Below are 26,399 nucleotides of genomic sequence, written 5' to 3'. Positions count from 1 at the left end.
GTGCCTATGTGTGCTTCTATGCTAATGTATGTTTTCTGAGGATTTAAAGGTCTTAGTCCAATCTGACCCTGCATCCAGATCACACACTCTTTGGTCAACAAGCAGAGCGCGACCTTCGATGGGACTAAAAACACACATAAGCACATGCACACACATAAGAGAAGGCTCTGCTTGAAGATGAATCCTTCCAGAAACCTTGAGGGTAATCTGAACTACATTCATCTGGGATCCACTTAAAAAGCAATAGGCCATCATTGAAATATGAGGTAAACATTGATATACCTGTATATATGGTAGGACGTGATGATGCCATTGGGCTTTTGTGGGGGAGACCAACGGATCTCCAGGAAACTCGAACCAGCTGCGTTAACCGAGGGCGGTGATAGATGTTGAGGTGAAGCTTCAAAAGTGCAAACATGCGCAGCTTCTCCGACGCCGCAACCCCCTACACGGGACAAAACAAGACAGTTTGGTGACATTTCTGAAAAGGTCACACCAAGAAATCATCTACATACAGCAAGTCAATAATTCCAAATATACAGTCAAGAGTTGTACAGAGCTTACAGAAGGACCTTTCGAACCGGCATAATGACCTCAACGCCATTTAACCTGGCTGATTAAACAAGAGACTGTAGTGACTCAATACTTTAACTTCAGGACAAGGCGCAATATGGATTTATTGCTGAGTAAGCGCCATGTGTGTGGAGCTCAGGAGGTGAATCAGAAACAAAACATTTTTCTTAGATATTGTGCAATTGGTAAAGCTTGTGGATGACATAAATATAAAAAAAACATAAAAAAAAAAAATTACTTGAAATTTAAATATATATATATACAAATAAAATATCTAACTTGAAATTTTACACTTACCATCTTGACAAGCCTGCACACGGACATCGTAAGCAGTGAATGGTTGAAGTCCTTTAACATCGAGGTTCTGCTTTTGGCCTGTAGCATGGATTGTGGCACCTTCACGTCCGGGATTCAACAAGATGTTATAATTGACGGGCTGGCTATTGTTGAAATAGGCTGGGGAAAAATAAATTACAAACACACACAATCAATACTATCATCAATCCACTTTTATAATCTCGATCTCAATTTCTATTGGCAAAAATGTTATTGTCGGCTGAGCTTCGAAAGAAAGTTCCCAAGTCCTGATTAATCATTCGGTACCTAATTTGATTCTGTGTTTACAGATAAACCAAGTCCCCTTTGCGAATATTGACAACAACTTGACCATACAAAATTCTACATTATATTTGGTCCTGAAAACTGCCAGGTCTTAACTGTGGGCTCACAACCCGGCACAAGCACACCAAAGTAAACAGAAACACACTGACCACACATACTCATAGACTGCGTTAATATTCCCCCTGAAGATTTTTACATAATTCAGGCCAACTGTATTGTGATGGGTAATTCAACATTCATGAACTCTGGATATCTTTGAGAAGGAACTGATTACCGGACAAATGAGAGACTTCAATTATTCACCCTCCCACCAACTTACATATGCACACACTGGTGCAACACACACTTCTGGACTTGTGTCTCTGGACTTTTAATAGTAACACACTAAAGATATTTATAAATATGCCACTTTCTCCCCTACATAAATCTGACGTATGATTTTCAAGTCATTCTTTCTCAAAACCTAGCTGTATACACTCATACACAAATGCAGCCACAATGAAAGAATTTATTCCGTCATATTAATGGCCACACGTCAGCGCTTTGACTGTTAATGTATGCATATGAAGACCCAACCACATGTGAATGTATGTATACCCAGACACACTGTCAGGAGCAAGGTGCACATGCACGCACACACAGACGCACACACACGTCGGAGACACTCCAGACTCTGGGAGTTAACCAAGCGTGAGAACCCAGACGATATTTCCTCACCTTTAAAATCAACCCGTAATGACAATAGAATAGACCTGCCTATGGAAATATTTCCACTGTGATATGCACACACACACACACGCAGACACATTGGAAATATAGCCAAGCAAAACCGCACACAAAGCTGAACAAAGTGAAGTGTCTGTGCTGGTTGGCCCTATAAAGCAGGTTCCGAGATAGGAAATCATGCTAATGAGACCTTAATGAGCGGCGATAGATGGGTTAGGGCAGACAATCAGTAGCCCATAAGCATGAAACTCATGCCACCAAAGTGTATGCAAGCGTGTGTGCACAGGTCCCGAGGGGCCAGAAGGTGACTAGTAAACTACTTTGGGATTTTGTTTGTGCTTGACCTGAGGAAGAAATGATTCAAATCGGAAATGCTCCCTGCTCAGTATGCTGTGATGTACCTATTATCACTATATGTTTTATTTTTTTACTTATTGATGTTAAATAATGATGTCTATGACAATGTTTCTTCACATGCACGCACACACACCTGTCATGATAAGACAAATATGTATTTCATAGTTCATTATATCATTAAACACAATGACAATGGTGACTAATTTGCATGTCATTTTGATGAAGACGCTGTGAAAATGACCATCCATCTGTTTGGACTGCTACTCACCAGGAGGGTCCCAGGCCAAGGAGATGGAGTGGGGGCCGGTGACTGTCACGTTGTGTGGGGCTGGGATCCCAGTGGGGCATGAGTATGGTGTTCTTATAACATATTTGTCACTCAAACCAGAGCCGCCGCCTGTGATGGCCTCCAGTTCATAAACATATCTGAAAAGGAAATATTGGGAGAGATGATTAGAATTCACTAAAGATAATGTTTACACATAACTATTTATTTCTATGTACAAAGTGTATGTTTCATCCTTAACTGAAGTGTTTTAGGCTCATTATCTGTCTGGCTGTATTATTTGGTGAGGGTAAAAAATATGTTTTTTTTTTCTTTCATGTGCCCTTTTTGACTACATTGCAGTTTGGTGTTCTTCAAGGTTCTGTTCTTGAGCCACTCTTGTTTTTATGGAAAAGGTTTTACTAGGCTATGTTGATTATCTGTTCTCACATCACTGACTATATACATATTCTCTGCTGAGAAAATCTGATCAGGTGTGATTTGAGGCAATTTCTGAGCCATTTAGACATTTGAATGCCTTAAATGCGGATCCATTTGGAAACCGTGCAAAATGGCTTTTAAAAATGTCAAATGTGAGACCTCTGACTATCTTGTGATAATTCAAATCAGTATCTAAAGGATAAAAACTCGTAAAGGCACAATGCCTGCTTAAATATTCAAGAAAGTTGGTTCAAGATGTAATACTTTCAACTTCAACCAGCCTTGGGTCCCACATTACAACTGCTCTTTCTTCACTCCACTAGCTGTAGAAGTCGGAGTCAATTAGAAGAGCCTGTTCATTACCCTTAAGGGATATATAACCTCACCCCTGGCAACATTAGGACCTTCACGTTCCTCATTCAATTCATAGAGTGCAACACTTTTTTTCAAAATCATTCTTGCACAATAACCACAGCTCAATCTTAATTGTACCCTCTAACATTTTTTCCTCTGTATTATTTTTCTATGGCACCGTCCCTTGAAAACAGCAATGTAAATAAAGCTTTACGTTTCACGAAAATGATCAAGTCAACATCCCTCTCTTCATCATCCTCATGCACTTTTCCATCCGTCCCGCCGCCTCGGCCGGCACGCTCGCTACCTCTCTCGGTCATGACATCATAAGATAGATTTACCTTTTAAGAGCGCGCGGCCGGCTGGCGCAAAAGCCTACATTAGCTGTGTAAGTGGGCCGCCATTTAACATTAAAAGCCTTTAATTTGTTATAAACTCGGGCACACATGCATTAATAGGTGGCGGTGCTGGGTTATTGTTCCTGGGCTGAGCGTTTTAAACAGAAGGCCATTAGCACCTCGGCGGAGGGTTAGAAGCCAGTCAGGAAAAAAGGGATTAAAACGACTCATGTGTTCACACCGGCATGGACATAAAAATATGAAACATATCGTCAACAGTCAACACGATACCAAAGAGTGATGGAAAGAGAAGTAATGAAGAAAGAATGGAGCATAAATCTAAACATTATCACAGTAAGATAATCGCTTAAACGCAAACACCACCATGACATATCAAAGTAAAATGACACACGTGTGAGTGGACTATTTGCATCAGTGTGTGTGTGTGTGTGTGTGTGTCCTGTGGGGCCCGCCACAGGGAATAGGTTAATTCTCTCGTCATCTTAGACACTTCCTGGAGTGCCGAAGCAAAGTGACAGCTAATCAACATTGTCATAAATAATCAATGGCCACTTGGTGCAGACTGGTGCACGTACACAAAGTCATGCCTGGACACACGAGTCTGCTTAGATAATGGGGCCCCTGCTCCCGGTGTAATTCTCCATTGCACGGCTAAATTGGGAAAAGAAGGAGGTGGAGGATGGGAATGAGGTGAGAGCGAGAAGATGGGAGGAGGTGAAGTGGATATTGGGAAAGTCGGGGGGGATGCCCTCTGGCAGACAGTATGGAATTAGGGAAAATGAAACGTCACACACGTACAGTCTTTACATTCTTACATCCATGATGATTTTGATCTATTCCTCTATCCACAAACACATAGAGAAGATGAGAGAAAACAGGTGGTGGGAGTGAAAGTATCGCTTTACACCGGCCCCCTATAATTAAAAACGGTAAATCCATCCCGGAAAGAGGCACAGATTAATAAAGGTTAAATGAAAATAAACAAATACATAAAAATCTACGCTCCGTTGCCGTCGGCAAGCAAAAGTCAGATCAGATTTGTGATTTCACTGCACAGGCAGCGTGTGTATGTGTGTGTGTTTGCATCATGGGCACGTCAAATATTTGCACATTAAATGGCACAAACAGACGTATAGAGAGAGCAGTCCACAGAGGGAAACGCGGACGGACAGAGAGCGGAGCCTTTAAAGCAGGGTCACCCCGGCTAAGAATACGCATAAACATGCATGCAAATCTAGAATTTAATTATCAATGAAGCTACAAACGCAGTGTGGTTTTTGCAGGTCCCGTGTTTATGATCAGATGTACCTGCGGTTTGGCAGGAGGCCAACGTCGGTATAATTCTGATCACGGTAGTCCCCGGTAAAAATGATGTGACCGCCTCTGCGCAGTCTGTACCGGGTGACCAGTCCGTTGGGTCTGACGGGCGGATCCCAGAACAGTTCCACTACAGATGCGTTGACGATCATGTGTCTGGGCCTCGACCACACACCTCCGGTTGGAGAGAAAGCACAGAAAGTGATTCATTGGTTGCTGTGGATTGGAGATGGGCTGTTGGATAGATTTTGATCCAGCACATCAAATTTAGAAACAAACAAAATCACAGAGGATACAAAACAGCATCGTGTGTTTAATACATATTGCATGACGCCGCCCCACTGATGTATAAATAAGCACAGCCTTTTAAATAAATGCTTTGAGACTCTCACAAGATTTTTTTTTTTTTGTGCAGCCAGACATCATTTTTAACCAAGAATTGCTCCACTGAGATATTTTATACTGTGACATTTAATTATGCACAAAGTGCAGTTTATTGAACAACACAGGCAACAATTCATTATGTTTGAATGACAGAAAAAGACAAGACATTATTTTCCAGGAGCTCAGGGAGACATCTAGTAAATCACATCCGCTCCTGAAGGATTTCCGGACTTTCAAAAAAGATAATAATTTATGATATTTTCATGATGTCAGTCCGTTTTTTTCAATTTCCAATTAAAACGGTTTTCTCATGATCAACCCGCTTGTCTTAGACAGAGAATACGTTACTGTAAATTACACAGTTTTAATTAATTTAAGTTGATGTGATTGATTTATGTGGCGGTGCTGTCAGTGACATGAAGACACCGGAATAAGCGAAGGGAGGGGCGTGAAGGGACAAACGAGTCACTAAAGACATTGAACGCAGCATGAAAAGATAATATAGAAAAGGGTTGCCAAAATAACAATGTGTGTTTGTGTGCGTGTGTGTGTGTGTGTACCAGTGGGGGAGGCTTGCAGGGTGCGTCCTGTGGAAGGTGAACTGGTGCCACATCCCACAGCTGTGCAGGCCACCAGCACAAAAGTGTAGTCTGTGAATGGATGCAAACCTACAGCATAAAAAAATAATAATAATAAAGTACAGAAACAAATTTTTTATTGAACTTACTCAATTTGCAAAAAATAAAATCATCTGGATCCAGATACTTTTTTTAAGTAGCCTATAAACCTTTATTTTGTTCATCCAGTTGATCATCCATTACAAATGGTCAAATTCAACACCACTTTTTTCAGTGTATAAATATACAAACTACATACTTATAAATCGGTTCTTGACTCAGACTGTTGAGTTTGAAGTTTAGAAGCTAAAGGTTAATTATGCTAATGAGCTTTTATTTAATGAATCTACACAAGTAAAAAAAAAACATAAAGCCAAACAAGGTGACGTGATTGCAAAAGTAGGAAAAAGGACAGTTTTCCAAACATATCCGTCCTCTCGCATTGAGTTCCCCCTCCCTTCGTTCTTGCCACTCTCAACGGATGGATCCATATCTGTCCGCGCTAAATTATGCATGCCATAACTCAATAATGAAACAACGTAAAGACAGGCAGCTGCGGCGCTGACACGGGATGAAAGCGGTCCGACGCTGTAATGTCATCAGCGTTTGATCTATGATAATTATGATACCTTGGTATGCGTTTAGGCTGCGGCGTCCTGACATGATTATTTATGCCCCCCCCCCTTGGTACGCAGTCTTAAAGAAATCACACAGCCACTTGAGTGGATCTTTAAGTGTATGTGAGATTTATTTGTTGGGAAATTTAACAGGTTTTCATTTTATTTTAGATAACGCAATACAAAAACTTAAAATTTTCCCGCATTCCTCACAGTGACCCAAAGAGCGAAATGCAAATGCTCCAAGGTGTGATAGACTTGACAGAATGTTTTATGGTCATTCACTTAGCAGCTGACTGCACACAACAGCTTGCAAATCAAATTCACGACAAACGAAAAGGCGTAAAACTGTTTTCGCTCAAATGATGACTCCAACAATAGACTGTGGCACTGCCATGATATGTGCTTTAGAAATATGAATATTACATATATTATACATATATTCATGTCAAGCTATAAATAATATTGATCTAATGGATGTATACAGACACAGTGAATCAATTCTTTATCCCCAAGCGGTTTAAAAACATGCTTTAGGATGATCTTTTTAATGTCTTAAAATGGACTCTAGGCTTGAAAATATCCAATAAGTGACTTTAATATTCATCGTAATATCGATTAGAATGGAACAATAACATATTGTAGTGTGATAATTTAGTCAATAATCTAACTGAGCTGCAGCTGGTCCTCCCCCTCGGTGCAAGTTTGGAGGACAGAAAAGGAGACGATCGCACGAATAACACACAGCGCCGTCTCCTCACTCGCAACTGCTTGGCCTGCTTAACATGCCTTGTGGGCCTACGTGCTTAAAAACCACTGATCAATGGGCATGTGTGTGTGTTCGCACTATTGCTTGTGTTTGGGTTAAATAAAGAAAATCTGTCAGCCAGGGTTGAATTGTAAGGCCACGGTGCACCGTTTAATCGCGTAGCTAAGGATGTCTGTAAGTAAGCGTGTGCCCATACTAGCATAGTAAATGTCTGGGGGTTCAATGCTGAATAAAGTAGCAAGCAGAGAATCACTCAACAGAAGTCCGTAAATTAAAACATCACTTTTCGGCAAGTATATAATGTAAAGAAAATAGAGTGTGCTTGGGAAGGGGTTTCAAAGATGACAGAAATTTGAATAAAAAATATGTAGACAGTGTGAAAAGTGCTGTAAGTAAATATATGGGAATAAGAGCAGACACTAAAGTCAAACAATTACGCCAGAACTCTTATCAACTTCATTTTTTGTGCTGTCTACTCAACACACAAGGATGACCTTTATCACTCATCCTAAAGAGGGCAGTGTTGTTCTGCTGGTGAAGAACTGGTAAGTGTGTGAGTGTGTATGTTTTTTGTGTATCCATGTGTATTGAGATGAAGGTGCACCTCCACACACTCTCATCCATACAGTACATGCATGTGCTTATATGCCTGATTATGGAAAGGGAAAGGAAGCTTCAATCATTTTAACAGTGATCACCAGCAAGTGAAAAGCGGATGGAGGGCATTGGGATGGCGGCGGGACGAGACGAGACCGTCATCCCAAGGTGTGCCTTTGTGAGAGATGAACTTTGAGAACATGGTATATACTGAAGGGCAAAGAAGCTGGTGGCTAACTTTGTGTGTTTGTGTTGTGGGAGGAGAAGACAATAAAAAAAGTAACTGATCCAAACTGGAATTTTATTGACAATTTGCCATTGGTCGTTTGCGTCAGAGAATATGACAAGATGATGGGCCCAACTGTCAGCGCAAGGAGTGAGCGTCACCTATTTGTAACATCAAGTAGGTGAGTTTACCTACTCTGATGAGTGAAATCATGATGAGGAGAATGAGTGAAATCATGATGAGGAGAATGAGGAAGCAAAGAGGGAGGGTGCTATGATAACACCTCTTCTAAATAATTAAGAGTTTGACTTCCTGTCTGTGTGCCTTCATCGGAACGCTGAGATCAGATATACACACACCGACTTGTTCGGTTGTAGAAGAGGAGCAGATGCAAAGTGAATCTAAATTGTAATGTACAGAAAATAAATGCATTTAGTATTCTTTAATACAACCTAATACAAGGTCATTCTATGTGCTTGTTTTGTGTGATGTGCTTGAATTCATTTTTGAAAAGTTTATTATTCTTTTTTTTAAATGTAAATGTATATAATTTGGGTTTTCCATAGAATTTGATGTGTTTTTAATTATGCTACATACTGTACATCACTGATACTGATGGAAGAAAATTCCCATCTTATTTCTCTCCATACACACTTTGGAGCCCACACCAATCAGTGCGTACAACGGCCCACGATAAAAAAAAAAAAAGACAGAAAGCATGAATAAATAAAATAACATACTCTATTCCCTGCCGTTGTGAATTAATAATGAGCCTACAAAAGGCCAATTAAACACATGATTAATGCCATAATCTATATAATTGCAGGCAATCATTCATTGCAAGCTAATGATGGCAATGCTTAATATCGATTCACATGGGGTACCTTTGAACAGCAGAGCTTAATTTTATCTATGAAATGTCATAACTCCTACCAGCTAAAAATTAATAAAGGGCCTATGTGTTGCTTTTCCTGATCAACAGCGAGAAGATGGTAGCTCTTTATTTCATGCAACTTCTATGTGAACCTGTCATGTTTTTTTTAAAGGGTTCTGATTTTGAAGTGTGTTATGTTAATTTTTGGTTGTGCTTTGCGTTCACATGTGGGCTGGATAAGAGAGTGAGCGTGGTGGAAATCAGATGTATATTCGGTCATTAGATGGCTTCCACCCAAGGAGCAGACATACATAAATGCATGGAAAAGATAGAGGAGAAGAGAGGAAGAGAGGGGAGAAGAGGACGTGACGGACAAGGAGACGGTTTGGAGATGACAAACGGAAGAAGGGAAGATGGAAGAGTATTAAGGGGAGTGACAAGTTTGTGTTGCGGGGGCAAAGGGATGGCAAGAAAAGAGGCTGAAGGAAACAAATTAGTGAAAGGCTGAGTACAAAAAAAGAACATGACAGACAAGCCAAAGAAAAATGAACATGAGTTAGAAACAAGAAGATGATAACTGTTTCTTACCAGTCAGTGTAAAATTTCCGGGTGCTTCTGTGTGTGTAAATATGGTGGTGCCAAGACCGGTTTGGTTCAGGTGATACTGCTGCACTCTTCCATTGAGACTCGTGGGTCGGACCCAGCTCAAGTGAAGAGAGGAGGGGCTCAAAGCTCTTACCACTGGAGACTGCACCCCCTCTGGGACTCCTTGAACTGTTACTGCCACCATCTGAACATATGGTGGACATGCACACATACAGGAAACACACAAGAAAAAATATTGATGACAAACTTGGAACTTTTTTTTTCCAATAGAGTCATCTATTTGGTTTAAAATGCATTATAATTATGTGTGAGATTTTGGTAATTTTCTTTTTAAGCAGAAATATGGAAATTACTATAAACAAAAAGTTCACAGAAGGACTGATTACAGCGATATTAACTTTATGAATGGAATTTAGGACTATACACGCTTGTAATTAAAACTTTCATGAAGGCACCCGGCATCAACCACGAGATGGCCGTGGACCGTTCCCGGTGGAAGAAAGCCACATCGAGAACCCAGTCCAACCCAGCGGCGCCTGGAAAGCGGACTTTAAACCGATGATGATGATGATCATCATCATCAATCATAACTTAACAACTGGACAAACAAATACTAAAATGAATGGATTGCGGTATCAGTAGTCGCCTGGCGGATGAAAGAGAGAGCGTCGAATGGCTGGGCAATCTGCTGCTAATGGCAACAGGGATATCCTGCCTTAATAGACTGTCACGGACACTTCGCCCACCTGTCCCGCACAGTGCTATGCAATTAGAACACTGCTACTACAGCTAAAGAGACGCTCGTGCGTCAACAAACAAACAAAAAAAAACAATTAAGTCAAACATTAATGATGGAAAGTTATTGTTTTTGGCTATGTTGACAGTATAGTGCTAATAGACCTAATTTAATTATGCCATTTGCATCCCCATAGAAATAAAAGGTATACATAAATATAAAAATATAAAATAACAGAAAAATATATATATTTAAAATGAAGCAAACTGAACAGTAATCTGTCTGCATATTCATTAAATATAATTTAAAAGATGAATTTAATCTTTCAAGTTGACAAATCAATATACACAAATAATCCTTTAGAAATGTTTTACTTTTATATAATTGTGTTACTCCATATCCCAACTATATTTTAAGTTGATTTTCTAATAACAAAACAACAAACAAAAACAGTATTATTTCATGTTTCACTCATTAATGAATATTAAAAAGCATTGTTCGCCAACTGTAATGAAGTTTGTACTTTTCCTATTTTGCTTGTGAAGTCACAGGAGTGGAATTTCAGCAACTCGGGAAAATGAGGTAAAATAAAAGGGCGAGGGGTGATTGTCACCAAGAAGTCCAAAGAGTGGCTAGAAGGGGCAATGTTGGAAGTAGGGAAGAAACCAAAGTAAGGACAGCAGCTGGGAGAGGTTGACGTTCCTATCACAGGAATGACAGCAGACAAATAGCAGAGGCAACAAGACTCGAGCATTTCAAGACAAAGGAGGACCAATTGCTCTACCAACCTCTCTAAGTGACCAAGCGTATTAGATCAGCACCTTCTGTTGTTGCGGCAGGCGTGCGTTCAAGTGTGCGTTTGTGTCTGCTGGTGTGTGTGGATGCCAGGTAATTGCGCTGGTGTATTAGGTTAGCCCACCTTGTCCCATAATTGGGAATGTTTGGCCAATTTTCACTGGTGTACAAACTAATCCAAGTCACTCCCTTTCCACTCTCTACTGGGACTGTGTGTGCTGGGTTGTGTGCTTCATGTGTGTGTGTGTGCGTGTGTGTACGAGAGAGATTGAGTTTGTTGTTTAACTGTGCTTGCTTACTGGGGGGCTCGCCTGGTGGTCATACGGCTGGATACTTGGAGAAAGTTTCGTCTTTAGGTCATGACAGAATGTTTATTATTGGTGACGTGCGGTTCTGAGATAAATACAAGACCTTAATGCAATGGAACCACTGAAGTTGACTGATTGTCAATCACTAATCCCTCGAAATATTTAACTCCAAACCACCACGCTTGACATCAGAGACATCAGATCAGCAAGCATCAAAGGATGACTGAACTGTGTGACAGTGGTTTTGCTTTTTGCAAGAAGTCTCGTCAAGCGGCGTATGAATGAAGTTTTTTCACATTCATGACTTGAATTTTGTATGATGATTATGGGGACACAGAATGAAGCAATAATACAAATTAAATGTGGCTAACATTTGCTAAACTCGCTCGCTCGCTCGCTCGCTCGCTCGCTCACTCGCTCACTCACTCACTCACTCACTCACTCACTCACTCACTCACTCACTCACTCACTCACTCACTCACTCACTCACTCACTCACTGTGACTAAAAATGACAACCAAAACACATGATGAGCGCAACGAAATGGAACATTTCAATTGATGCATCTTTCACTATTTATCTTTTTAGCCATTTATCCTCCTTTTAATGTTTCTCCCATGACCATAGACACTATCATTCTTCCAATTCCTCATTTATTGTAAACATTTATCTACTCATCATCAATTTCTGTAGAAACCCAAGTTGAAGCTCACAAAAGTTCCATAAGACCCTCATTATCCTCCATGTAGGCCTCCTGGTGACGCATTGGCCTCTTTACATAACTTTTTGCCAAATAATAATACATGTTCAGTCAGCTATAAAAGCAAGACAGACACTTTTCAACAGGAGCTTTCATCTGTGCTAAGCCGGCGAAATTAATTGTTGTGTTGATATCAGCTCAGCTACAGCTCAAGAGATAGCGGAAGGGAGTTACTGTGTGAAGCTATTATGGATGCTATCACAAACATCAGGTGGACTCAGCAAATCCAAAGCCTCACATACAGTACTGGGGGGAGAGCGCGAGCGGCATCCATGTTCTGACATGGAAACAGCAAAGCATCCATAAAGCGGGAAATTATCACGTTAGAAAGTAAGCAAAGCTGTAAATGGAGTACACGGACAACCTAAAAATGACAGAGTTCAGTAAGACAAGACTGAAATGAAGTGAGGTCCTTGAGTTCAATAAGCTAAACAAGAGATTAGATAAGAGCAAAAGGAAAGGAAATTCAACTAATTTGCCATTAGAGCTGCTATCTCGGCCCTCTTGTGTCAGATATTGTTCAAGAATGCTCAAGAAATTGAAGGCCTAAATAAATTTCACATGGATTGAAGAAATATTCTGTCACTTCACGGGCACTCTAAAAAACAAAAATCATACAAATGCAGTCTTACCTTTGCACTATCAGTGCACCCGGCCCTGTTGCAAGCCCTCAGTTGGTAACTAAATTCCTGGAAAGGTCTGATCCCACCCACATCTGTGAAGCTGTTCTCATCGCCGCGGTAACGCTCTTGTCCATCACGTAGTATCACATAGTGGGTTATGACTCCTAGCAAAAAGCAATAGGAGAAAAATTATAAGCGTAGATTTAAAAGATGAAGCGTCTTTAACCACTTAGGTGCAAAAAATCCGCATAAACACAAACCGTTAGGTCTAGCAGGTGCTTGCCAACGCCACTGGATGACATCCCTCCGCTCATTCAGGGGTCTCCACCGAGGTGGGGGCACTCCCCATGGTTTGTCTTCAGCGGTGGTCACTGTGATCACATTGCTGGAGCATCGGCCAAAACTGTTCCAGCCCCTCACTCTGTACTCGTAGGTGGTGAAGGGCTCCAAGTCTGAATCTATGGAAAATAAGTCGGACAGTGGTGCACAGTTTCGATAATTTGCAGCTAAATAAAATGAGCAAAAAAAATCCGTCTGCTCCCGTGCATTATTCTACATTGCAAACCATCCACAATAACAACATATTGCCAAAGCCCTCAAAATATTCCAAGCAATTGCGCACTCAAGTATAACATAGGGAGCATGTTAATGTGCAGGCCCTAAACATTATGTGCTTACAGTAACAGCAGTTCAATTTATGTAAACCACTAAGGGAACATTGCCAATGGCAGCAGACATGACACGAACATATAACAAATAAATGCGCCGGTCGCTCGCCGCTCGGCAAGCTGTAAATGTAAGGCGGTGACGGGGGCCTCGTTACAACCCTTCTGCCGGGGTACGCGTACAGAAGTATATATAAAGACTGACCCACTTGCCAACACTCGCGCACATATGTGGCAGAGCTTTTAAGGAGAGCTGAGGGACCGCCGCTGTAAATGAAAGCATGTTTTAACCACCAGTCTGGGACTATTGTCTTTACTACTATGAGAACCCAGGCTGCAAAAACACACACGTGGTGACATGCACATGCAAATGAAACAAAGGCTGTGCCCCCATAAATAGACACATGCCTCAAAACTGTTTATGTATTTGATTAAGATGTGACGTGTGTGTGTGTGTGTGTGAGTGGATGATACATATTTATAGCGTGTGTGTGAGATACATGCTTCTATCTAAGGGAAGTATAGCATGATAGCCAGTGTGTGCATGGGCAACATCTGGTGGATGGCGGGTGGTGACAGCTTTATGTGCCTCTGCCCAGATGGTGTCACAGCATCGTCTCGAAACCCATCTTAACCACCTCATGCACAAACACACAAAGCAACGGAAACACAGAGAAGCACATTGGGCGGACATTTTGGTTTTTGACCCACATAGGCCTAAAAAAAAAACCTACTACCATACAATGACACAAATAAAAATACCTGTATAGGTGCATCTTTGGGCATCCCCACTGTACACGACCTCTTCATGCGACATGCACAAACTCGGCTCATTCACCGAAATGACATTATTTAGATGACTGATGTTTGCGTGTGTGGGGGATCCTGTGATGAGTGCCTCAGATGTGGCATCCATTGTAGGCGAGTATGAAGCGGAGGGAGTGTCAGGATGTGCAGACATGACCCATGTGCAGGCGGTCGTAGATGGGTCAATGTCACAGGAACCACAGTATGCTGTGGAGGATGCTGACACTGGACACAGGGCACCCTGGAAACACTCACTCTGGGAAATAAGGGGCAAAATACAGTTCAGTATGCCAATATTTACTCCCTGAAGGTGTAATGGCAAAGTGTCCTAATACTTTTGTTCATGTAGTGTTTGTTTGAGGTATGTGATGCAATGACCTTAATGACATCATTACAGCTAATGGGTTGCAACCCTTTGTGCTCTTGTGCGCACACCATAGTGTGCATGTCCGTGTGTGTGTGTGTATGCTGACACCACATGACCCGAAATGATGAATTGAAGACGGAGCAGCCCCCAACTCCAAGAGTTGATCTGTTCTAACAGAATGTGACTCTTCCTCCATTCAGTGTCATTTCGATTGGTTAATACAATTACCACATTGACTCATCGAATGTTAATTTTCACAATAGCTGATCAGGAAAATTTGGTGAGGCAACCATGCCTACCTCAGATACAATGAAAATATTTCTTTGGTGCTCGGAGGAGCGTTAGGACGAAATCCGATTAGGCAGTTTATAAATTATGATCTTCATGCTATATTGTTTATCTTGGCATGGCAGGAAGAAACAAACAAGAAAATCTATCCCAGATGACTGTGCTATTATGTGCAGTTACAACTTTTAAGCACAATAAAAAAAAGTGAACAAACAAACCTCCATCAAAAGGCCCGGCGTGGGCCTGCTGGCACACACATGTCGTTGCGAGTCAAAACCAATTCCATTGCAGCACTCTTGCTCTTGAAGCACAACCTTTGACCCACAACACTTCAGTCTGACAGTACTATTGCCCGATGGATGTATTGTTGGAATTCCATCACTGTCCATGCAGCAAAGAGATGTAGAAGAATTGATATACTCTTGAGCACAGCAGGAAAAACCTGAGGAAGAAAACGAAAATGAAACAAAGCTAATGAAAATTCATTCAATGCCAGCCATTTTCAGAACCTCATTTATGCTCCTATGTGAGATTGATACTTCACTAAAACCTGTTAGTTGTGTGTGACATTGGTGTGTGTTGGCAAAAGGTGAGGTCGTAGATGTGAGGGTGAAACAAAAGTCAGAGGGAGCTGAAGATGGTCCCGCATCTCTCCCGTGGCTCTGGTAATTACCCAGGTTGAGGCAATCAGGTTAGTGAGACATCAACACGGCTTAGCTGAAGGGATTGTCATGCTCTGGCCTTTCAGTGGATTAGGGCCGTAATATTGTCCTGCTATAAAGCTGAGTCAGCAAATCACCTGCTGTGAGGATGCATTGGAAATGGAAATGAGCGACGCACACAACGACTTAAATATTCTTCCCGTTCTTAAAGGACAAATTGCATTTCAACCAGAGTCAAATAGTAAAAGCTTCTCATTCTAAATCAATGTGGGTAAAACTATAAGAAGCTCGAGCTTCTGGTTAAAATAATGCAACTTTCATGAGGTATTTAGTAAGTGTATGCCAACGGTTGATGACATGCTGATCCGCGGTGGCGTCCGCCTCCAGCTGTGGAGCTCATTTTATTTGACAGCCGACATTAAACACCAAGTCATTGCTTTGTGTCACGGCCTTGTCCTCTAATGGGGCTTGCAGCTAGTTGCAGCGTGATAAATAACTGATTGTCTAACACCTCCATCAGTGTTAACTCCTCATGCAAATCGAATGCCGCGGATTCAGAGCGAATCTCATCTCCTGCTCGGCGCATTGTAACCTCGGCACCGTGTGACAGCGCAATATGCGCGCGTGGACGTGTTTGTGATTGTGTGACATAAAGGCAGTGTGACGGCCGGTAACTCACTTAGCGGCGGCAGCTGTTGCGGAGCAGAGGCTCGCCGGCCAATTCCCTCAGTGACTTACTTCAGCTTCAATGACGAGCAAATAAACAGCTCAACACTTTTCCAAATAGCTTTTCTACACTCATCGCTTGTCCTCTCGCCATCGTCACCTTTACGCCAGGCTTTCTCCTCAGCACTGGCAGCCCTCGCTCGACATTACACCTCGACACCGTCTGCATATGACTATGGAGAGGTATCAACCTGGGGGGGGACGTAATCCTTAACTGGAATATTTATGGTTGCAAACAACCATTGTGTTTCACTGGGCGTTTTCCAATTGATACTGTATGTACCGTAAAAGTCGCTCAACAAAGCAATCAGGTTTCAACAAGGGAGGGTCAAATGAAACTTTGAAACTTTTCCTTTGAAGGGCATTTAGTCTGAGCAAAACATGCCACAGCTTCTTCAAAACTGAAAATAGATGAGAAAGTATTACCATATTTTGTGCGGTTAAGAAAAGTTGAAAAATGCACTTAACTTCATCTTTAGTGTATTAATTGATGCTGCGCTGTTAAAAATAGTATTGGTCAAATTCCATGTTTAAGAAATGTGCAAGCAGACAATGTACATACAAACACAAAAACGTGTATTTAATATCAGGGTGGACAATGTCAGGGTGGACATTTTGCGCTAATGTTAAAATGGATCTTTGACATCTATGGCCGTCAATGGCAGTGAATGAGTAACCACATAGCATAAGATACGTTTGGTTTGACAAATGTATTTCAAATTTCATTTTTTTTGTTCAAGTCACTTGATATTTTACTGACAGAGTGAATACATTAATAATTAAAATGTCCCTCTCCCTTCAAAACTTTTCTGTGGCACTTTTCCATCTATAATCTTCATTGTTATCAGCACACGACTGTATTTCCAATAAACAAAAACTCAGAATACATGTCACAAAGTTCCTCCAGCATTTGTGAATGCACTGTTTACTATTGTGCTTTTAAACTTTTGTTTCATATTATCGCGCATTAAACAGAAATACGATCCCTGCCTTTTGCGAGCATTATCTATGTTCACGTTTTGAAACATGCATCGGGTTTTCTCTCCTTCGTTGTGTATAGGTGTTTGTGTACGTGTTAACAGCGACTTATCACACACATACACACACCTCTTGTTTTCTCTGTAGCATCGCGGAACGCTTGGGCCCTAATCTTCAGATTTATGCTGGATTTGCATACATTCATTAGCAGCGTTGGGAGCGCTGCATCAACACAAGGTGCTTAGACAACGTGAATTATTATTAGGGGTTTCCACATTCCACTTAATGATAAGTCAATATTTAGCCCTGCCAATGAACTACTGATAAAAATGTGTGTTGTGGATTAGGGTTATCCGGGCTCTCTAGGAGACTAAAACCCCTCCACAACTTTAAACAAATCAAACACTTTTAAATACCTGAATATATTACCATGGCTTTGGCAAAGGGAGAAGTAAAATATAGACACAAATGGTGGGAAATAAAATGGTGTAACACATTCAAACCACATATCAGACAACTATTTCTTGAGAGTCTACTTTGGAAGATGTTTACTGCACAAAACATGGCCTTTTTTTTTGTTTGCGTTACAGTACACTCTTTCCACTGGGTGACATGTGAGATCACACAAAGCAAAGTTTCCCAGTGGACACACACACTTCTGTGTGGCTTGGCACAACATAATGTACATGTACACATGTCCCACGTGATGACTTGTCCTCTTGTCTTAATGAAGTCCTTCATCTTGTCAACATTACCAGTTATTTGTGTAACATCCAAATGCGTCCAGTACTGTAATAAAGTATATTTTTTGGCTTCCCATGCTACCGTAATTTTCGGACTATAAGTCGCACCGGAGTATAAATCGCACCAGCCATAAAATGCCCAAAAAAGTGAAAAAAACATGTATATATGTATATGTCGCTCCTGAGTATAAGTCGCCCCCCCCACCCAAACTATGAAAAAGAAACGCGATTTATAGTCCGAAAATTACGGTAATTAGTGGAATGAAGGCCTCCTGCACGCCACATTTTGGTATGTAGATCAATAATATCGTTTACCATACTCATCATACCACTACAGTGCTGCCGGCCAAATGTAATAAATTATGCAAATACTTCTAAAACAAAACTAAATACAAAATATACAGATTAACAGAAGTAGAACGTAAAACAAAGACAGAGCTGACTGTCCTTTACTGTGTGCAGCGGACAACCTCTGGATTTATTCTCGCCAGCCAATGTAATAGAAAATTCATCATCATAAGTACATTAACAGAGAGAGAAACGTCTCCCTGTGTTCAAAGAGCACTTTATCTTGCAAAAAGAAAATTACCCAGACGCTTCTGTTTGGAATCCACCACTGTTGGCCGTTTGCTACCCATCATTGATGAGGGAATTTTGGCAATGATTTGCATGGACAGGCGTACGTACGTACACTCTCACACCGACTGACATTTGTGTTATTTTGGCAGAAACCATAAAAGAATGTTTAGCTATATAGCATGAAACTAGGTAAATATATTCAGAATATGCAGAGACAACGAGTTAAAACAAAACATATGGAAGCACACATGCAAAAAAATAAGCCGCACAACTCTTGCACGCACACAGACACTAACACTCACACACAAGTACACACACACACCTACATACAAGCACACACACGCATCCACTCTCCCAACTCCACTCGGCTCAGACTGCGCAAGCTTAACTACTAGGATAATTTCCCCCCAGCAAATGGTCACTGTGCCCTTGAAAAACATATTTGATTATTACTTTTTCTCCCCCTTCTCTTTTTTTCTTTTAGCATCATCACAGCCATTTTCATCACGCGCACTGATGATGGCACGGCAAGGCGCGTTAAGATAACACCCCGCCACCGCCAGGCTTTTAACACTTAAACGGTGAAAAGGGATATTCAGATTTGTCCTTGAACGTTTGGATGGGGCCTGCTGGGCTGGGACAGAGGGAGGGAGTCAGTGAAGGAGTTAAAGAAACGCTGGGATTTTTTTTTTAAGCGAGGAAGACGTGAACTTGGGGAGGCTATTTACAGTGGCGCGCGCATACTGAGAAATGGGTAAGGTGGGGGCTGAAGGGTCAGTGAAGGAGTGCATGGTATAAAGTGTAAGTGTGAAGCGGAAATGATTAGCGGAGCTCACACTGCGGTGGAGACCGAAGTCAATGGGAGGCCATAGACACCACACGCGTATCTTTAAACACCATCTAATCTCACCTTAATCTTACAAGAACATCTAGCATGCAAACTCGAGGAGATGAAAAAGGGGGCAGAAGAAGAATTTTCAAAGTTGCTCTTGAACTCAGACCACACAGGTTAACGTGTAGGAAAAATTGCAACAATATTTCCTACAACTTGTTTGACGAAGAGGCATAGGTGACACTGTATTCAAAGAGGATTTGTTTCCTTCCCCATACAAAATGGACTATCAAGTAGGGCTGGGTGATATGGGGAAAAAAAAATCATGATTAAAAAACAATTATTCATTGAGTTAGAATCGTAGCATTTATTCGAATAACAAAATTCAATTTTAAATTTAACTTGAAAGAACAACCATAAAATAAAATTGTAAAACCTAAACAAATAACTAAAAATAAAATGTTGTGCTCACTCGCAACCCTAAAGAAGATAAGCCCCAGAGAAAATAGATGTATGAATAGATGGATGTTATTAGATGTTTCACCATCAACAGGGTTTTTGCTTTCGAAAAGCGACAATGCATGAAAGATTGAAGAAGAACAATTGAGAATTGCCGCCGTAAAGTGCTGACAACACTGAAAAGAATCTTAAGGTGGGATGCTGACATTTCTGACCCTGATTCTATTTCCTGTGATTGAATTGTCCCGATTCACAAAAAAACATTACACATTAAAGTCTGTTTTCCCAGTAATTGTGTTGCTTTAACTTTATATCTACACCCTGATAGTTATTGTGTTACCGTGCGAGCATCTCCGTGCGCGCACATGTGCATGCAGGCCAGCGTATCCGTTGCCAGACGGCTGTCTCCCGGCATTGGCGTTCCCCTGCAGCGCGTCTGTATGGTTGTTGACAGTACGGACGGTAATGTGTGATAGATCGCACTTCAGGGACCCCGTAATCACATCAGCCTAACCTAGTCTATCAGCTGGGCACAATGGGATACCCTTCACTCCTCCTTTAATCTGCTCCATCTAGTTCTTCGCTAGCGCACACTTTCTTCTTTTGGATCAGCCGTTTGAATTTGGCTGCATACATTTTAGTCATTCAAAAGAAAACAGACTGGCACTTTTTCGCCACTTTTTGGATTTGAATACATCTGTCATTAATCTGTCCATCATAAAAGCGACAAATTTGTCAGCATGTTGCGAGGGAGCATCACGACTGACCTGTGCCAAGGTTAAGCAGGCTATCCTCTAATAGGTGAGCATGTTGTGTTTGGGAGGGTCTTGAAACAGACGTGTGGGGTCGAGGTTGCATCGCTGGCCCCAGGGCTCCCCCTACACCGCGGCGCACCCGGCAAATGGCCCTTAGCCTCGCTAGCGCCGCTAGCTCTGCGATCCATCATACCATATGCTCTCAACGGGGAAGCTAACGCTAATGACTGATGAGTGGCTGGGAAGGGAGAGGGAGGGGGAAAAAGCAGGAAGAGGAAGAAAAGGTGCCTACATGAGTTCCGAGGAACACAAGGCCAAAGGATGGAGCAGTGAGAAACATGAAATGGCGAGTCTATGGAAAAGCGATTCTTGACTTTTGTGTGTGAAATTTTCTAGGCTAATAAAGAACCATAGGCCCCTTCAGATGGGGCCATTGCTCATATGAGATGAATTGAGTCCATGTGTCTGTATCTGGCACTCAACACAAAGTGAACCCCGCAGAGCGTACCCTGTTGACTCCATGCATGTGTGTCTGTGTGTGCATGTAATAGGTATAGGTGTGAAATTATGGGAGTGAGAATGTGTGTGTTATTTATCCTGCTGTGTGCTTGGCAGTGCCCTCAACTGAGCCATCCAGAGTGTGTTTCATCATCATCTGCCATGACAAAGATGTCTAATGACACACACATTCACCTATATGTGCGCAAACCCACTTGTGTGTATTCATATCCAAGCGCACACATGCACAGTCCCATCTGTGCCATGGTATCTGGGTGCGTCGGGACACTGCAGGGGGAAAGAAAGGGAAACGACCCCACGTTCCTGCACCATGTGTCTACCTCTTCCCCTGATGCTTAATTCTTCTCTGTCATTTTCTCTAGTTGACGGTCTTTTTTTGTTCCTTTACAGATTTAATTAGAATAGCAGACATGGTCATTCTTATGTGGGTCAGCACTGAACTGAACGCCTGTATAGACACACCTGTCAACTGCATGTGGTGCTTTAATTTTGACATTCAGATTCATCACCAAGAAGCTTGTTTAGGGGGAAACTGCAATGTTATACGTTATTGGTTTGCGTCGAAAAAGTTTTGCAAAACTCTTTTTGTATGCATACAAATTGGTGACACCTTTAAAAGTCTTTTTTTTTTTTAAATCTTATTTTCTCTGACCTGACTGTGCAAAATGCCTTTTGTGTTTGCTTGCTGTCACATCATGTTGTGTTCTTTATTCTCTCACCTGGAATGTACGCATGCGCTTGTCCTTCTTCAGCACCACCACAGCAGACGAGTGCATCATCTACAATGTGGCCTCCGCAACACTGGACTCTGTAACCATCGTGGAGGCTCCCACTGCAGCACAGCTGTCCGCCTTTGGTGGCGTAAGGAGCGCCCCCACAGCAGCTGTCCCCAGGCCCCACTGAGACACGGCCCTGCGAGTGGTCGGGGCAGCAGTATTCATCTACAGAGACAAGGTCGGATGAAGGGAACTGCTGTAAAGTCAAACAAAAGTAGGAAAAAAAAAAGGAAATCCCAAGGAAGATACTTACTAGCTTTCAGGTGAACATAGTATCCCCCACAGCAGTGATGGTGAGGCAGAGTTGGCAACAGTTTGCCATCACAGCAAACTGGATTGGTAGAATTAGTAAAGCTCAGATAGTGCCCGGCACAACAGTAATGATGTGGCATCTTCTCGTATAACATTCCAGTGCAGCAAACCTGGTCAAAAATGAGAAGAAAATAAAGTAATCAAAAGTGTAAAAATACTGCAAAAACGGATATGTTTGCTTTTTTTCTAATTCTACTTTTTTCCTTTGCTTTGACTGTGATTGCAACACACATTCGTAAAACAGAGAACCTTGCATTGAGTATAGAAGGAGACTTTTTGATATTGAGACAAAAGAAGAGGACAAAATCTATACAGCGCTAATCACCTGTTGGTCAGGGTGGAAGCAAGATGTGCCACACACATGATGAGTAGCAGGACACTGCAAGTAGGAGCATCTGAAAATCACGCCATCTGAATCTCCTGACTCTTTCCTCACATAGGGCGTGACCTCCGCTGACCTAGAGCCACATGACCCCAAGGTCCGTTTTAAGACATCGTAGCCGAGTATGATGCCATTCGGTCGGCCCGGAGGTGACCAATCCAATTTGACAACCCTGGCAGGAGACAAAAATGCTGATGACAAAGATGAGCTGAGCCAAAGACCGACGATTCAAAATATATTTAGCATCACCTCGGACTGAGTACTTGAGCGTGCGGTGTGGTCATGTCGGCGGGTAAGTCCTCCACGGTGGTTGTCTGAGTAACATTACTCCTCAAGCACGCATAAACAGTGCACACCTCCACCTTAAATACAAAAGCATTAGTAGACATACAAGACAGTACTTTGTGTTTCTCAATATGTGTACCTGAATGTTGTAAACAGTAAAAGGCATCAGATTGCCCAGCAGGTAAGACCCCGAGCTGTTGTCTACGCCGACATGTAGGCGGTCGTCAACGTAAACTCGATAAGCAGTAATGACTCCATTGGGTTGGAAAGGAGGCGACCAGAGCACGCGAACAGCACTGCCGTTAACCGGAACCACCTCTGGGGCAGACATCCCATCTGGCTCTGAAGATTGGTGCACAGATCCAAAAACTTCAATGAGCTCAGGCAAAGTCAGTCAGTCGAAACAAGGACAGCATCATACAGCAACTTTTGACACATAGTCACTGCACACTGATTTGATGACATCGCATATAAACTGTTAGACAAAATCCACAGTGCTAAAATTTTAAAATGCCCTGGAACTGCTCTATGGTTGAGATCATAAGGCTAGACTTGTAAAACTGTCAAAAAACTATAACGAAAAGTCTACAGAGTGTAGCAAACTGTTCAACTTGTAATAGTTCTCAATTTTAGTGTCCACCTCTGAACTGTTTTGGTCCAATTCTTAAAATAAAACTGGAAATGGATCGCTGAGCGATTTGCTGACAGCTAACAGAGGCAGCATATTATTGCTCCTAAAAGGAATTGACTGACGGGTGGGCACTGCCCTATTATTGCATGACAATAAAGTTGGTGGGTTTGGACCGTTTTGGTTCAGTTGTACTCGGTAATGTGTGTGGATGACATCTTAATGCTAAAAGAAAAAAAAACACCAAAATTACCCCGAGATTCCACTGAGTTAAACGAGCCATCCTTTGCATTTGGCGCCCAATGATCAGCTAATGTTTTTAATGCACTTTTTAGTCTACTGCACAGATTACAGAGGAAAAGAAAGGCATCTCCGTGCTATTATACTTCCAAAGACAGCGGGGTAATAAAAAGAAAGCGATGGTTGGAGCCAATGGAAAGGAAAGACAAGATAACCTTTATTAGTCCCGCAATGGGGAAAAATTGAAGAAACTAATGAGAAAAAAATACTTGTTTAAGTAATAAAAGTACAAAATAGCTTCTGTAGTGATGACAAATACTATTAGCTACTTTTGTAAAGCTCACATTGCTCTGTACAAGGTTATATAATTGAAATGCCTCTAAACCGTAAACTAAATCCTCAGTACTTTAAAAGTACTCCACCTAATTAGTGGCCGCTGGTAAATACCAATTATTATTGACTGTGTTTTTTTTTCAAATGTATAAACAATAACCTTGACAGAAAGGTAAAGTAACAGCAGCTGGGTTGCCATGTTTGCCGTCAAGCGCCGTGTGTATTTTGTGTGTGTTACGCCTGTACACACGCTTTTTACAACACCTTCAATCTGCCTCGCATGCACACTTTGTATTGATTTCATGCCCGGCAACATGTATTTAACATCTCCCCTGAAGCACCGAGACACAGCAGAATGTACATTAACGCAGACACTTAGCAAAAGTGTATTGAATTTACACACTTGGTGCAATAGCAGCACTCACGTTAACACTTGTAAATGATATATGCTTAACACACAAACACGGGAAAATTAATAATTCGGACTTGAAAGCTTATGACATGCATACATTTACACACCTCCATCCTCTGTGGTGACATTAACTAGCGACTTGGTTGTATTATGTGCACCATTAGACACGTGTATTGACACTGTGTAGGTGGTCCTGGGCCAAAGGTCAGTCACAACTGCGGAGAGGATTTCTGGGGGAAACACAAAGGTTTGTCTGGAGTTGGCAGAGATGACTGAAAGAAAGTAGGACTCCACGTCACCCTGCAGGTTGTGCAACGCTGAGGAAGGACAGAGAGTTTGGTTAAAATTATACTCCTATTGGTTATATTATTTTGTGATTATTATATGGTATGGACACAGACTGGACACTTCATTAGGTAAGCCTGCTCAATCCAGATCAGATCAATACAAGAGCTGCACCTTTTTTTTCTAGATGGGTTTATTTCAGGGTTAGAATAGTTGGGGATTTTTTTATTACAGTTAGTTCTTTTTTATTTTGATTAGATTTTTATATTCAGGATTAGTTTTTAGAGCAGGTCAGTTGGTAATTATTTTCTTAAATGTTCAGTTTTTTTTTTTTAACTTTACTTTTAATATTACATTTATATTGAGTATGTGTTGAGTGCAAAGTCAGCTGGGATATTGTAAACAGATGATGAATCTAAGAAAAAAAGCAAAATTATCATAAAATCATTATACTCTGATTACCCCGGTGCACTACAATACTGCTGTGTTGCTTGACACGGAAGTTACAAAATAAATGAAAACCAAACTACAAATCAGCCGACTTGGACCTTCCTATATTCAACTGAGCAGGTTGTACCTAAAAATGTGAGCCTGTTACACAATGTTTGAATCATTGTTACTCTCACAGGGTGGTGTCCAGTTGGCGTGAAGCGCTGTGTGATTGACAGCGTATGCAAATAGAGTTGGACTTTGGAGAGGAATCCCAGCCATGGTAACCGCAGTAACAATTTCTCCTGAAGTGAAGCCCGCATCATTCCATACCACTAACTGATATTGGTACTGGGTAAATCTGGCGAGAGATGACGACAGTATGTTTACACCTCAGTGTTAAGATACAAAAAAGCAAGCAGTGTGCTGATGAGTAAAAAGAGTATGTCCCTTGATTGCTTGAAGCAAAACGAAGACTCCAAACAGTACACCCAGATTGAGCAAAGTGAGAGTTAAAATAACAACAACAATAATACATCATCTTGCACCAAGTGCCAAAGCGAGATTAGGGTGGCGCTGCGTGAAAAACAATTTAATTCTTTGGAATATTTGCTTAATGTATCTTTGAGCGGTATTAAAAAGATCGGCATCAGCCGCGGCTCGCCGATCGGTTCTGCACACACGGCCGGCTGCGTTTGCTCTAGAGCTCATTTCAGTAATCTCACCTGCTTAGGCCTTTATCTTGGTAGAACAATTTGGTGCCGGAGTAAACATGGAACCAGCGATGGAGATCTTGGGAAGGGTTATGGGATGGGGCTGTTACCATGGGGACCACACTGACGGCCAGAGGCTGGTGGCTTTTACGTCGCAGCAACTCATATCTGAAGGGGAAATAGGAATAAAACGAAAGCACACGCAGGATTAAACGTTCAGGAGTGTGTTGACATACAACACGAGTACAGCTTTGGTTTTAGCGCATACGTGCTAGTGTGGCTAAACGCCTGGGAAAACAA

The 26,399-nt window shown here is 41.7% G+C and overlaps 1 protein-coding gene across 1 annotated transcript in view; it reads right to left on the bottom strand.

The window, feature by feature from the left end:
• Positions 1-26,399, bottom strand: part of ush2a (Usher syndrome 2A (autosomal recessive, mild)) — a 112,400-nt gene that overhangs the window by 19,557 nt on the left and 66,444 nt on the right. Inside the window, exons 54-71 of the mRNA XM_061276698.1 lie at positions 26,112-26,267; positions 25,584-25,747; positions 24,780-24,989; positions 23,199-23,401; positions 23,024-23,136; positions 22,718-22,946; positions 22,334-22,502; positions 22,024-22,245; positions 15,270-15,493; positions 14,352-14,652; positions 13,185-13,382; positions 12,934-13,088; positions 9,686-9,887; positions 5,958-6,065; positions 5,005-5,188; positions 2,546-2,703; positions 871-1,029; positions 283-445 (exon numbers count right to left, since the gene is read on the bottom strand). Coding sequence (XP_061132682.1) covers positions 283-445; positions 871-1,029; positions 2,546-2,703; positions 5,005-5,188; positions 5,958-6,065; positions 9,686-9,887; positions 12,934-13,088; positions 13,185-13,382; positions 14,352-14,652; positions 15,270-15,493; positions 22,024-22,245; positions 22,334-22,502; positions 22,718-22,946; positions 23,024-23,136; positions 23,199-23,401; positions 24,780-24,989; positions 25,584-25,747; positions 26,112-26,267 — 3,318 coding nt within the window. The remainder of the gene's footprint in view (positions 1-282; positions 446-870; positions 1,030-2,545; positions 2,704-5,004; positions 5,189-5,957; positions 6,066-9,685; positions 9,888-12,933; positions 13,089-13,184; positions 13,383-14,351; positions 14,653-15,269; positions 15,494-22,023; positions 22,246-22,333; positions 22,503-22,717; positions 22,947-23,023; positions 23,137-23,198; positions 23,402-24,779; positions 24,990-25,583; positions 25,748-26,111; positions 26,268-26,399) is intronic.

This window comes from Syngnathus typhle, linkage group LG4, assembly GCF_033458585.1.
Source record: "Syngnathus typhle isolate RoL2023-S1 ecotype Sweden linkage group LG4, RoL_Styp_1.0, whole genome shotgun sequence".
Lineage (NCBI taxonomy): Eukaryota > Metazoa > Chordata > Actinopteri > Syngnathiformes > Syngnathidae > Syngnathus > Syngnathus typhle.
Note: the sequence above shows the minus strand (reverse complement) of the source record. Positions and strands in the feature narration are given on the sequence as shown.